The sequence below is a fragment of the Numenius arquata genome, chromosome 26 (genome assembly GCF_964106895.1).
Source record: "Numenius arquata chromosome 26, bNumArq3.hap1.1, whole genome shotgun sequence".
Classification (NCBI taxonomy): domain Eukaryota; kingdom Metazoa; phylum Chordata; class Aves; order Charadriiformes; family Scolopacidae; genus Numenius; species Numenius arquata.
Window position 1 is genome coordinate 229,002 of NC_133601.1, and position 14,115 is coordinate 243,116.

Below are 14,115 nucleotides of genomic sequence, written 5' to 3' on the forward strand. Positions count from 1 at the left end.
ACTTTTGTGTTCCCCTACACTGGAACATTTTCATTTGTGAATATATTGTATAAATAAAATTTCTAAAGGGTAGTGAGTCTTTCCAGGACTCTATCGTATAGCATAGTGTTTAATTTGAGTTGTGTATTAAAGGCTCAGAGCTTTCACCATGCAAAATCTTGAAAGCATTGGTGTTCTTTGCAAACGTAATGTGCAGTGTGATTGCTAATGAGCAGACCTTGATCCTTCTTGTTACCCTCCACAATAAATCTCTGAGCTAGTATTGACACATGAAGTTGATAAATGTGATGGGAATGCTTGGGAAAGCTTCCGTGAATGCTCAGGCCAAACAAAAATGTTTGAACAGTATCTTTCAATTTGTGTTTTCAGGTAACCCAACTTTGAAACCATTATCTATGCTGAGAAAATGTGAAGCCAAGGATTCTTCACTTGAGCCAGATACTTCTACACCCATGAAAAAGAAGAAGGGATGGCCAAAAGGGAAAAGCCGAAAACCAGTCCACTGGAAGAAAAGACCTGGTCGAAAACCAGGTTTTAAACTGAACCGGGAAAAGATGCCACTGTCAGCTGAGGATGAAGAAGTTGATGCAGTGGTAGTTAATTCAAAACCAGGGCGTAAGCCCAAAATTTCAGATAAAGAAGAAAGTGTTGAGCAGAAAGAAGAGCTGCCTCTTAGTGAGGGAAGGAAAGAGGAAGATGTGAATATGGAAGCAGAAGAGGTAGGAGAAGGAGAAGAGGAAGATACAGCCAGCAGTGAAGTAAGAGCAGTTTCTCCTGTGGACAGCAACAGCAGTCCAGTGCCAGAAGTAAAAGAGCCTGAGATAGAAGAGGAGGTAGAGGAGAAGCCACGGGTTTTAGAAGAGCAAAGGCAATCAGAAGAAGAACAGCAAGAACTAGACGAACCTGAACATGACCACGAGGAGGAAGAAGAAGTTGCAGTAGTGACAAATCAAAATGAAGATCATGATGCTGATGATGAAGATGACGGTCATCTGGAGTCTGTGAAGAAAAAAGAATTGGAGGAACAGCCTGTTAGGGAAGGGGTAAAGGAGGAGCCTCAGGTGCAAGAATGTTTTTTAGAAACAAGCATGCCAAGCAGTAGAGAAGATGCAAAAGAAAAAGATGAAGCAGAGGCAGATTCTGAGGAAGAGCAGGCTTCCAATGAGACATCGGTGGGCTCAGAGCATGTCCCTGGGTCTGAAGATGATCACGAAGAAGAGCAAAGTAGTAAAGAAGGGTTAATTGAATTAAAGGAAGAGGAAGAGATTCCTCATAGTGAACTAGATCTTGAAACTGTTCAAGCAGTGCAGTCCTTGACGCAGGAGGAAAGCAATGAGCATGATGTAGCTTACCAGGACTGTGAAGAAACTCTGGCAGCTTGTCAGACTTTGCAGAGTTACACCCAGACTGAGGAGGATCCTCAGATATCAATGGTTGAAGATTGCCAGGCCTCAGAACACAACAGTCCAATATCCTCTGTTCAGTCCCACCCCAGCCAGTCTGTGCGTTCTGTCAGCAGCCCAAATGTGCCTGCTCTGGAGAGCAGCTACACCCAGATAAGTCCTGAACAAGGATCCCTGTCCGCACCCTCTATGCAGAACATGGAGACCAGCCCCATGATGGATGTGCCTTCAGTATCGGACCACTCTCAGCAGGTGGTGGATAGTGGCTTCAGTGACCTTGGCAGCATTGAGAGCACTACAGAGAATTATGAGAACCCCAGCAGTTATGACTCCACTATGGGGGGCAGCATTTGTGGAAATAACTCTTCCCAGAGCAGCTGTTCATATGGAGGACTGTCCTCTTCCAGCAGCCTCACTCAGAACAGCTGTGTTGTCACCCAGCAAATGGCGAACATTGGCAGCAGTTGCAGCATGATGCAGCAGAACACAGTCCAGCCTGCAGCGAACTGTAACATCAAGTCACCTCAGAGCTGTGTGGTAGAAAGGCCCCCGAGTAACCAGCAACCGACAACGCAGCCGCCGCAGCAGCCGCCGCCGCAGCAGCCGCAGCCCCCGCCACCCCCGCAGCAGCCGCCGCTGTCACAGTGTAGCATGAACAACAGCTTCACCCCAGCGCCCATGATCATGGAAATACCCGAATCGGGAAGCACCGGTAACATAAGTATCTACGAGAGGATTCCGGGGGATTTTGGTGCTGGGAGCTATTCACAACCGTCAGCCACGTTCAGTTTAGCCAAGTTGCAGCAGCTGACAAACACCATTATGGACCCTCATGCCATGCCTTATAGCCATTCTCCTGCTGTGACCTCCTATGCAACCAGCGTCTCTCTGTCCAACACGGGGCTGGCGCAGCTCGCTCCCTCGCACCCCTTGGCGGGCACACCACAAGCACAAGCCACTATGACACCCCCTCCGAACCTGGCGTCCACCACCATGAACCTCACCTCACCTCTGCTTCAGTGTAACATGTCCGCTACCAACATCGGCATCCCGCACACGCAGAGGCTGCAGGGGCAGATGCCGGTCAAGGGCCACATCTCCATCCGCTCGAAGTCGGCTCCGCTGCCCTCTGCGACCGCACACCAGCAGCAGCTCTACGGCCGCAGCCCCCCCGCGGTTGCCATGCAGGCTGGCCCTCGTACGCTGGCCGTTCAACGGGGCATGAACATGGGAGTCAACCTGATGCCAACCACCCCTTACAATGTTAACTCCATGAATATGAACACCCTGAATGCCATGAACAGCTACAGAATGACACAGCCGATGATGAACAGCAGTTACCATAGTAACCCCGCCTACATGAACCAGACAGCACAGTATCCTATGCAGATGCAGATGGGGATGATGGGGGGCCAGGCCTACACCCAGCAGCCCATGCAGCCCAATCCCCACGGAAACATGATGTACACGGGGCCCTCCCATCACAGCTACATGAACGCTGCTGGCGTGCCCAAGCAGTCTCTCAATGGACCATACATGAGAAGATGAGCAAGATGAACTTGCATCCTAAAAACTGAAATATATATAAATAAAGGAACCTTTTATACTGACGAACCAGAGAAAATGGACCTTTTTCCAGTTAAAATATTGCTGTAGATTTAGAGAGATTTTCTTTGGTTTATTTTATTTTTTAGGAAGCCTGGTCTTTATTTTTTTGATTTTTTTTTTGTTTGTTTGTTTTGCATTTTTGTTTTCTTCACAATCCTGAAACATTTTACAGCTAAAAATCATTTACAGATGTTTTTTAGAGGGGAAAACATGCACAAAATCTTTTCATAATTTAAGAAGAGCCTTACTTTGCTGACAATGTGGACAGAATATGTGTAACAGTGAAATCATCTTTCTAAATTTTTTTTTTTCAAATGTATGTCCTTCTCCCTCCCCTGTGCCCCTTTGTATGCAGTTTCGAGTGCTGCAGTCATGTAAAATGTTTGACATCTCAAAGAATAACAACCCTTCCCTCTAAACCCCACCTTGGCATTTCCTACTTCTAGCAGGAGGCACTTACTGGGAGACTTGGAAGGGGACACAGAGGATAAATGAAGCTCTTTATTTCTGCAAGTCAGGAAAAATTTTTATCTTTAATTTTCCCTGACTCCCTTGCCCTCAGTAAAATTTGGAGTTACGTGTAAACAATAAACTCTTCACATTGGTGTTTTTGTAGATGAGTTAATTGAAATTGTATGGTTCATGCTGAAAATATAATGTAACTTTAAAATGATCCCATTCACCACTCGGACATGCATGTGTACACGTGCACACACGTGCAGGCATGCACATGTGTTCTGTCACTCAGAACTACTGGAAGCATCTCAAGAGAGAACTGTCTGTATCCCTTACGCAGTCAAGAGGAGGACGGGGTGGTCAGTGGTCTGTCAGGACAGGAAATGGTTGCAGGCTCTTCTGGTGTACTGCAGGTCAGCCATGGCCCCAAGATCCCAAACTCTGCTTTACTTTGTGCTCTGAAATGCTGCGGGTCTTGGTTCTGAGCCTTGGGTCAGGCTGAGCTCAAAAGCAGCTGTTTCCAGTGGTCTGCCTCTTAACCTCTCACTTGGGTCATCTCGGAAGACAAACTGTAGGTTTTAAGTGACTTGAGGAGAGCCCCGTGGTGTCCTTGTCACTCTTCTGTTCCTGGTTTGAGGTGGGAAGTTGCTGAATGTGCCAGGCTCTGGGGGAGTCAGTGATGTTTTCCCTGATTCTCCCACTGTTTGAGACCCATTTTATAGGAATAGCCACACTTTTAATCTAGTGTGGGAAAAGAAGGGAATTGGCCTGTTTTACAGGAGTGCAACAGTCCAGGCGCTGTAGTAGGATGCAGGTGGCAGGATTTTGCTGTTTATTACCACATAATCCAATTTACATTCTTTTTGGCTACACTGCTGGCATGTCACCCAATACAAAAAGGGACACCCTTTAATGTAAAGTTCCTTTTCTACTGTATATGAAGTAGAAATACAGACACATTAATAAGACTAATTTCTTTTGTTTTTAAACCAAAAGAGTCTAAAAGAAAGTTGGGTTTTCTTCAGATGCACTAAAATGGACTTTCCTCCAATAACTGCTAACTGTAAAAGGCAGAATTCAAAGGACTTCCACTTTTTATTTCTGTTTAGTTTTGAGCATGTACAAGGCTGTGTAGGACCCCATTTCTCTGTATATACTATTCCAATTCCAAACAACCATGTAGAAAGCGCACTGTGCTGCCCTCTCCTTCCTAGATCTTCAGCTGTGTCTCTGCTTCCCAATAGCTGGGGGGGGGTCGGGGGTGGGTGGGGGTCTGAGACAGGAGGAGAAGCTGTTGAAATGAGGGCCGTGAATTTAGTTTGTTTGCCGTTACGTTTGGTTTGGTTTTGTATGTTTTTTTTATCAATTGGGCAGCTCCCTTTTCCACAAGCCTTTGTGACTGTAGAACTATTGTAGAAAAAAAATGTTCTTTTCTATATATAAAAAGAAATTATCCAACGCAGTAATATTGGTACCTACCATTTTTTCACTTCTGTTTAAAAAAAAAAAAAAATATGTATTTTTAGCAAGATAACTTGGGTAATCTTCTAAAAGAAATTAAAAAAAAAAATCTCACTGTTAGTGACTTTGATGCCTTTTAAAAATAAGAGCTTTTTCATTTCATTCCATCTTTAAAATTTTTTATCTTTGTTGTAGAATATTAAAAACTATTTTAAGAAAGAAAAATTCTCTTTAAAGAGATCTCTAGAGTGTGTGAATAGGAGCTCCAGATGCCTCTAAAAGCCGCATGTACAAATGAAGCTGAGTCTATTCCTGTCTGTTTATATTTGCTTTTCCTGTTTTGTAACCTCTTTGTACTTTGTTCATGGTGACTTGTAAGCTAAGGGGAAGGGGTGCCTAGATGCCTTTGTAATTCTCCATGTCATACGCTCCTGGCTGGATGGTCTCCCTTCCTCTCCTTGTATGTAATATCACTTTTTTTTCCCCTTTCTAGCAAGTACTTTCAAAAGAACTCTGTACATTTTAACATAAAAAATAAATTATGTTGAGCCATTTTGGATGTCAGTTGTGCATGTGGATTTTTTTCTTCCATTTGAGGAGTGATTTCTGTTGCCAATCCTCGGTCCTGGGAATATGATTCCTTGTTGGCCTTTTGATCTGGAAGAGAGGTGGTACTTGGAATTTCCTTGTGAGATCTCTGTCCAGGTTAATTTTTACCTACAGCTTCTACTCAGAGAAAGATTAAAAACAAGAAGAAAAAACAAAAACTTGATAGCTTCTCCAGAAATCATCACCTTTAAATTCCTCTCTGCAAGGGTTTCCCAGAGCTAAAGCAGAGTCTGTGAGCTGGTTTTTGTCAGCTTCTGTTTGTACAATCGCTTGAGTTTTGACTTGTGCACTTAAAAAGTGGCAACGTGCGTTTGAAGCTCACACCTCCCCCCCCCCATTGCTCTCTCATCTTTACAATTAGCACTTTGGATGGGAGAACTAGAAATCTTCCCCAGCAAAGTTCCCCTGCAGCTTCAAGGCAGAATTGGATCTTTCTCGAGCTCTGTACCACTCCTGTCGCTGTGTGGTTCTCTGCACGCTCACAAGTTCGAAACACTAGGTGGAAGCAATGTTCTGGCATGCGATGATTTCTGAAGTTCCCTGTGAGGAACCTGGCAGCACCTGCTTTCCTGGAGCCTGGACATCCCCAGGTCCCCGGGCAGGGAGGCAACAGGAACCTCCCAAGGGCTTTTCTGCAGATCTGCTGTCACAAGTGTGTCTTCAAGCGAGCAAACTGTGTTTGTGCGTCATGGTAAATAAATTAAAAGGACCTTGAGAACTAGTTAAATTCAATTTGATGCGCTTTTCTTATCTCTGGCCTTCACCAAGATGGAACATATGTTTACATACATTGAGGATGATGCTGCATCTTCCTTTAAGCTGACAGATTTTTCTTTGGACTTGTTCTAGTCTGAATTTTCAGACTGAACACATCGAGATACAAATAGAAGTTGTTTGTACTGGCGTGCTCCTGGGCAATTTGTTCATTTATTCTAACAACAGTTTTTAGATTATTCAGGCGTGAAGGAGAGAGAGGCAGGGTGACCTGGGATTAATCACTTATGAATTGCAGTGAGTACATCAGCCGTGTTACAGGTGAGAGCCGTCAGGATCTCAGTAGATGCCATCCTGTTTGTCTATTACCTTCCCATAGTCAGTGCTGGAGTGAAGACTGAATTAACCATCCCGTGCCAGAAAGCTGTATTCCATTGCTCATGGCTTACTTTTATTATTTTTTTAAGTTGTTCATTAAGCGAAGCTTTGGCACTGTCCAGTAGTTACGAGGTGGTGGGTGCCACCCCAGTGTGCCCTGTTTTTTCCGTACTTAAACAGTTGGGGTTTGGGGTTTTTCGGGTTTTGCTTGTTATTTTCTGTATACACTGAATTTAGCAGATTTGATTTCACCACTAAAATATGCTCAGTTTGAATTGTTATCTAACAATGATACTGTTGGAGTCAGCTTTTATTTATTACTAATTTTCAGAAACATCTCTCATTTTTAGGATTCAATATGGATTTTAAAAGTAAAAGAAGAATTGAGAACAGTTGCATGTTCTCCAGCAATTCAAAATGGCTTTGACTTCTAGAATTAATGTGCTGAGTGATTAGACTAGAGTATAATTCTGCTGCTTTAGATAATTCCAGAATTTGAAATGGTCATGGCAAATCACTTCCATGAAATAACAGTAAAATGCTTGTATCGCAAACTGACAAGTGGGGCAATTCAAAGTCTTTATCTGATGCCCTGGCACCAAATTATTGTTACACATGCTGATATGCGATGCTTTTCAAATAACTGAGATCTTTGCAATGCTTAAGTGCAAGCTGTCAAGCTAGGGGTGAGCAGGGCCAATGCTGATAATAATTAAAATTAAACTTCTTGTGCATTTTTTAGTTCTTAAGGTATTCAAAACTATTTCAGGAAGAAAATGTCTAGATAGGAACATAATAATTTATAACAACTTTCTAGCTTTGTGGGACAAGGAACAAAGGTAAGTATTTATGGAAATCTATAAATAAGATCATGGAAATATGATTCCAGAGTTAATGAGCTGATAAACAGTAACTGCTACTTAAGAAATGTTTATGAAAAACATTATTTGATCAAATAGGCTTCACTGTTAATAGCCTATGCTTGTCATTTAAAAAAAACCCAAACAAACCAACACCACCCCTCCCCCCCGGTTTGTGTGGGCTAACTTGATGATAACCACATGTAGGATCCATGAATAAGGTGACCTCTTTTTTTAGAATGTTGTCATACAAACTATCAAATTCTACCATTAGAGAATGACTAAATAGGGGAGGTTTGTTTGTTTTGTTTTTGGGGGGTTTTTTTGTTTTTTTTTTTTCTGGGAGAGAGTTGCCAATCCAGAGCAGGGTTGAAACCAGACTGTCTTGAAGTGCAAGGACCTTTAGCACCTTGTAGCCCGGTGTGAAGAGCTGCTGCTGCTGCAGGCTCTGCACAGCCACAGCCAGGTACCGAACTGTGGACGTGGTGAGAGTCATTCCATTCAGCACTGTCAGCTTTGCTCTAGATTAGTTGGTATGTGGCCCAAAATGTCTGTTACCAACTCCCAATATGCAGGGAAGAGTCTGAATGCTGAGGCAGACGAGGTTTATGGCAGCCAGGGTGGGGCCTGCAGCATCTTTTATCTTCACAGCTTGTCAGCCAGAATAATTTACCTAAAAATAGCTGCCTGAAGTTGAGCTTTGAATGTAAAATCCTTTTGCCCCTAACACAGAGAATCTTAGCAACTTCACCAAACACAGGTCTTCACCTAGAGCAGAGCAGGACTCCAGCTGCATGTTTAATCTCTGGAAACAGCTGCGGAACCTCACAGACAGAGTCAGGAATTGGTTTCTGTGCTTCCTTCCTTACAGGAGGTTCTATTCTGGAGGAGAGCTCTGAATGTGGAATTGGCACATAATGACCTTGTTCATTTTGTGTGATTATTTTCCTAAGGGTTCCCCTGTCAGTATCTATTTGTTCTCGCTTGCCAAATACTTTACCCTGTGAACTCTTTTGAGCAGGGGCTCTGTTGTCAGTATGTTTGTCATTTGCGTCACATGGTAGAATCCCAGCCGGTGGTTGAGGTACCAGAGAGTTATCATAGTACAAATAATCTGTTTTCAAGGAAAAAGTGATAAATATAGTACCTGGTGTGAAATAATTAAAAAGTTTATTGAACTTGAACTAATTCTTGAAAAGTTTCTTTTCTGCTTACATGTTGGCTAGCATATGCACATGGTACCTTTCAGCTAAAGGAGGAAGTCTGTTTACTGAAATTCTGTCATCCCATATTTCCCCATTTCATCCAATAGGAGCAAGCAGCAACAAGATATGACACATCTACTGTTCCAGATATTTCCCAAAGAACTTCTCCAAAGAAGAGAAAAAATGACTGTCGGACAAAAAAAAATGATGTGGTGAGTTAAGTGAAATTACTACTAAGTCCATTTCCCACTTGTCCTGTCCCGAGTTCTTGCTGAAATAGTGGATGAGCTTCTCCTCATGTACAGCAGATCTGCAGGGTCCCTTTCTACCAACCATACACCTACAGCACATAAAAACCTGAAACCAGTTGTAGGCCAAACACTTCATAGCTTAGAACATCAGGCGTGTAAGCCTCTGCACAGGACAATCTGTGTGTATGCAGAGATACCTAATTCCAGTAAACTCACTTTTAAATCATGCTATCAAAATTCAATGTTTCAAAAACAAACTGCTGGTGGCAGTGGCTGCCCTGTTCCTCGTTCTGAGAGCAACGAGCTGTGATGGAGGAGTTCAGCCTGTGGACTGTAATACTTGTAATACAAGGCAGAATCCTAATTCAGAATTGAGGAGCACATGAAAACATTTTTGTTCCTTCTATGAGACTGGATCTCCTTCCTCCTGTGTGTGCAATCAGGGGGAAGCAGCTTTCAGACAGTTTTGGGAAGGTGCTTTTCTGTTTTATCCCTTGGACCAGCAAAAGCATGACCCCCCACACTCCCATGTCTTTTTCCCCATATCCCGGTTCTCCCTTGATAATTTCTGCTCCTGTCCTGTGCTCGCTCTGCTCTGGCTCATAAGGAGTTAAGAGGTGGGCTCTGTTTGCAGGAGGAGGCAGAGTCCTACAGGCTGCAGACAAAGGCTGAGATCTGCCCTGCCTGGTGCCATGTAGCTGTGTCTATCGAGGGGACTTTGTTGACATCAGGAAAAAAAGGGATGCCTATGCCAAAGTCTGGAGTGTAGCACAGTGTCCCTTGAGTGCAAGCGTGCAGACCCGGCCACATGGCGGGGCTGGGTCTCTGAAGTCTGACCCTGGAAGGCAGGACTTAGGTCATGGATGAGAGGCAAAGTCACAGCGGTACCTGGCTACAGGTCTGCTAGCCAGGCTGGCAGCTCAGCGTGCCCTCAGCACTGAAAGGTCAGTGCCCGGACGCTCGTGAGTGCATGTGATGGGAACTAATGCTGTTGTATAACAGCAGAACTTGGTTTCGCTCCGGGGTTCCCTGTTTTGAAAAATTAGGGAATTCCTCAGAAAGAATTCTAAACTAGCTGGTTTAGGATGCAAAGTCAAACATATACAACTGAGAAGCTCTCAGCATATGATGGTTAATTTTTGCCTCCTGTGTGCCTATTGTTGACCACAGGTCATTTTCGTGTGTTTGCCCTCTGCCTCATTTGGCCTGCAAAGTGCTCTTTTGGCAGAGGTGCAATGAGGCTGACGAGGCCAGCTGTGCTCCTGGCATCTCCTCTCTGTGGAGCCTTTCACTGTGTAGCTCCTATTTAATTTTGTATATTTTTTTTTTTTGCATGGGCATTCATAGGACATTGCTATATAAAGATGTGCAGCTGTATCTAGACTTGAGTGTATTATTTATCCTTGTGGGTACAGTACACAGAACTAAAGCTGTCCTTGGAAAAGCCTTGTAAAATGTGATGATTTCCCAGTCTTCATATTTTATTAGGACCTTCTCTGTATTCTCAGTTATCATATTCTTTAAAGACTATATGATAAGCCGGTCTTTTTCCTGTTTTTAGCATCTTCCTTGCTCTGTGAAGCAACAGAATTAGGGGAACTTCAAAGGCAAAAGAGATGCAGGAAAACTTACTCAGAAAAGTGACTTATAGTGTCTGTACAATTAAGTCTGCATCTCAGCTGCTTGCCAGTCTAAATAACCTGTGAGTGTCAAGTAGTTGCTGAGAAATTGACATTAACCCCTGCTTTGCCATCTTTTGACACAAAAGGGACCCTTTAATGTCTAGAATTGGGGAAAGCGTGCCAGAAAAGTGCAGCATGTGCAGGGCCTCTACCTGGGCAGATAATTTTCCCGGTGTTTTGCCTGTGGGTTTGCACACAGGGGACAGATTTTCTGAGGGACAAGAATTGAGGTCACGTCATAGTCACCACCAAAGAGTCCACCCCAGTTTTATTCTTGCCCCCACATCTGGCCCCTGCCTTCCAACATGAAATTGTTTGTGCTTTTGGAAGGCAGCTGGAGGTGAAATGTACGGATGTCTGTGGAGAAGGGGGGGGCTGATCCTCCAGGAGCCTTGAATGGACATCCTCAGAGAGGACCTGGGCTCTGGTGATGCCTGAGTGGGCAGGAGCTGGTGGCTCTGGTTTACTTTTCTGGGGCTGTGCAGGCAACGAGCAGACGGAGCCCTTGGTTTCTGTCTCCCATTCACAGCCAAGATCCCTCCCCTCCCCTTGCTGCTCACTCAGTGGAGAGATGCGAGGAGGAAAGGATGCTGTTAAGCTGTACTTTGCTCCAGTACTTGGCATATCCTTTGCAGTATCTGCTGTTTTCTGAGCAGAGATGCTGCCTGCCTCCTAACCAATGCAGCGATTCCCCATCGCTCCCCTTGAAAGGAGCTGGAATCATAACCCAGAGAGTGAGCGAGTGATGCGGCTGCTGCACAGAGAGAGACCGAGAGGAAGAAAATTGGAATATGTGCCTGCCTCAGCAGCACTGCAGTGGTAAAGCCACGGACTGACTCCATGCACATTACTGTTCTTTATGCATTGCTACGGAGAAGCCAGAAGTCAGGATGACATGCATCAGCCTCCTTTTTCGCCGTGTCTCTATTGTCATCATGCATTAATTGCTGAGAGTTATTTTCCTTCCTGTGGCTGACTGCCTGCATCTCTTCTCGTACTGCAGGAGACAGTGAGGGAGAGAGCACAGCACCAGCCGGTGTCCTGTCCCACAAGGAGGATTCTGCATGATGTGCCAGTGCAGTCAGGGGCTGCTGCAATGGTGCACAGAACCTCTGGAACAGCTGGATTCAGGATTATTAATGCTTTATAAAGGTGTCCCAGACTCCATCTAGCAATCAGCCAGAGACGTTGTCTGCCCTTTGGGGCTTGCTGACTGCTTTCTATTTTCCTCATTACTGCTTTTGCACTCATCTGGGTCGAAAGCATTTGAGCAAAGGGAAGGGACTTTCTTGGCCAGGAGCTGGAGGGTGCTGCGTGGAAAGTGCAGTGTGAGCTCTGGAGGGAACTGCAGTCTGACCGGCCATGGCACAGGCAGCGAAGCAGCTGAAGAAAATCAAAGACATTGAGGCTCAGGCTCTGCAGGAGCAGAAGGAGAAAGAAGAATCTAATCGCAAGCGCAGGAACCGCTCTCGGGACCGGAAGAAAAAGGTGAGTGGCACTGGGGCGAGCAGCCCCATATTGTGATGCCTGCGCTGGTGGTGGCAGTGAGTGCTGTTTGCATTTGGTGGAGGAGATAACAGAGGGACAGTTTGGTCCCTGTACAGGTCTATGTGCAGTCAGCACAAGAAACAGTCTGACAAACAGAGGACAACTTTTGGGGCCAGGAATCTGCCGTTTGTCCTGATAGCTTAGGTGGGGAAGGCGGGGGGGAAGGGGAAGGACTATAAAAAAGCCTGGTGAAGGGAGAAAGGAAGTGGGGGGGTTGTCAAGGCAGCTAAAGAGACTCGGCCCATTAACAGATTTGATCGCTAAGATAAAATTGCTGGCTTCTAGCTTCATGCAGTTTCCCAAAGTTGCTCTGTGTCTGCAGAGCAAAGGGGCAAAAGACCCCCACCCCTTTCTCAGGTGCAGGAGCAGTGTCGTTGTCCCACCCCATGGCCTGCTTGATCCCCACCAGGACACTGAAACCGGGGTGCAGCGGCAACAGAAACCTGACAGAGAAAGTGTTTTTGTTCAGGGGACTGAGCTCTGCTGCTGCTTATGGCCAGCTGGATTTGTGCGTGGGACACGGGCCATCCCTCAGCAAAGGCCTGGAACCTGCTGGCAGCAGCAGGTGAAGGGGGGGTCAGGAGCAAGAAGAGGTGTCTTTCCCGTCTGTTGAGACCGATGTGCTGGAGCCTGGGCTCCTCCAGCCGTTCCGTGCTGTAGCTCCTCTCTGGAAAGTCACTGCCAGTTTCTTTCTTGCCACTGGCTCCCTGCAGGAGCAGGCACGTTGCTTTGCTGACCCTTGAAGACCTCTCGGACTGAATGTTCTTCTCACAGCAGGGCCTGAGGGGGTATGTGCTATGCACCAATGCAGAGGCAGTGAGGAGAGGTGAAACCAAGGGTAATCAAGGATATATGTGAGAGGAGGTTGCAATATAGGGATGTCTTAGGTGGGCATCTCCTCTACCTTTAGCAAAGGACTTGGAGACTTCCATGTGCCCCCTCTAAGCAAGAGCCTCTCAGCAGAGCTCTACCACTTGGAGCATCCAATAGCTGCATCCTGAGAGTCCTGAGGAGACTCTTGCTGAGGTGCTGGGGATGGGCATCAGTAACCAAACCCTCAGGCTTTTATTCTTCCTGCCACACTGCTGGACAACTGCCGGTTCAGGCTGTCTGGGCTGGTCCTGGGCACTGGAATTCCTAGATTTCATTCATCCCTGTTCTGGTGAAGGCTCACTCCTTGAGTCTTTGAGAAAAGCATCCTCTTCCCTTCTGCCCCCCACCCCCAGAAGCACAGTATACATGTGTCTTGGTGATGGGTTGGGAAATCCAAAGATACCTGCAAAGTGTCTGGACTTCCTCAGGTGGAAGGTACTAGAGAGGGCACCTTCTTGGCTGGCTCCTTGTGTGAGACCCGAGTCGCACTTCCTGCCAAGACATGGAGTGGTGCAAGTGAGGGAGCTGGAGAAGCTGAATCCGCCAAAAGGGGTCTGCTGCCCTGGGATGGGAGAGACCTTACAAGCCTTTTGTAGTGTACTATTTGTGATTGTCACAGCACGGGGAGTACGGAGCAAGGTCTCCTTGCAGAAACCAGCAGGGCTGTGGTGGGCTGAGGGGGAGCTGATGATCTTCAGCTGTCCCCTCTTGAGGGATGAACCCCGGAAATGCACTGAGAAGGGGGACCTGCCGGTGTCCCAGCTCGGTGACTGTGGCCAGGACAGGCAGAGCCCCTCCGCACGCTCCTGCTGCTCTTGGAACCGAAGCTGGGTGTGAGGACGTTTGCTTTTCTTAACACCAGGCCATGTGTCCAAGCCACCCCAGGAGGGACCTGTGTCTGCAGAGAGCGGCTGATGAGGGGGAGGTCAGTGGACACATTGAGGACAGACGTGAAGTCTGCAGACAGCAGGAATTGGGTGTGGGGTCTTTCCGCTGCCACGATGTCGAATGCTGCCTTCTTCAGTGGTGACTGCTTACTGCCTGCAGGCCCACGGCTTCTCCCTGCA

General features: G+C 46.1%; 2 protein-coding genes across 2 annotated transcripts in view; both read left to right on the forward strand.

The window, feature by feature from the left end:
- Positions 1-5,485, forward strand: part of KAT6A (lysine acetyltransferase 6A) — a 45,857-nt gene extending 40,372 nt beyond the window's left edge. Inside the window, exon 18 of the mRNA XM_074164262.1 lies at positions 370-5,485. Coding sequence (XP_074020363.1) covers positions 370-2,951 — 2,582 coding nt within the window. The 3' untranslated portion in view covers positions 2,952-5,485. The remainder of the gene's footprint in view (positions 1-369) is intronic.
- A 6,504-nt stretch (positions 5,486-11,989) lies between these two features.
- ANK1 (ankyrin 1) overlaps positions 11,990-14,115 on the forward strand; it is a 61,954-nt gene continuing 59,828 nt past the window's right edge. The window contains exon 1 of the mRNA XM_074164275.1: positions 11,990-12,115. Coding sequence (XP_074020376.1) covers positions 11,990-12,115 — 126 coding nt within the window. The remainder of the gene's footprint in view (positions 12,116-14,115) is intronic.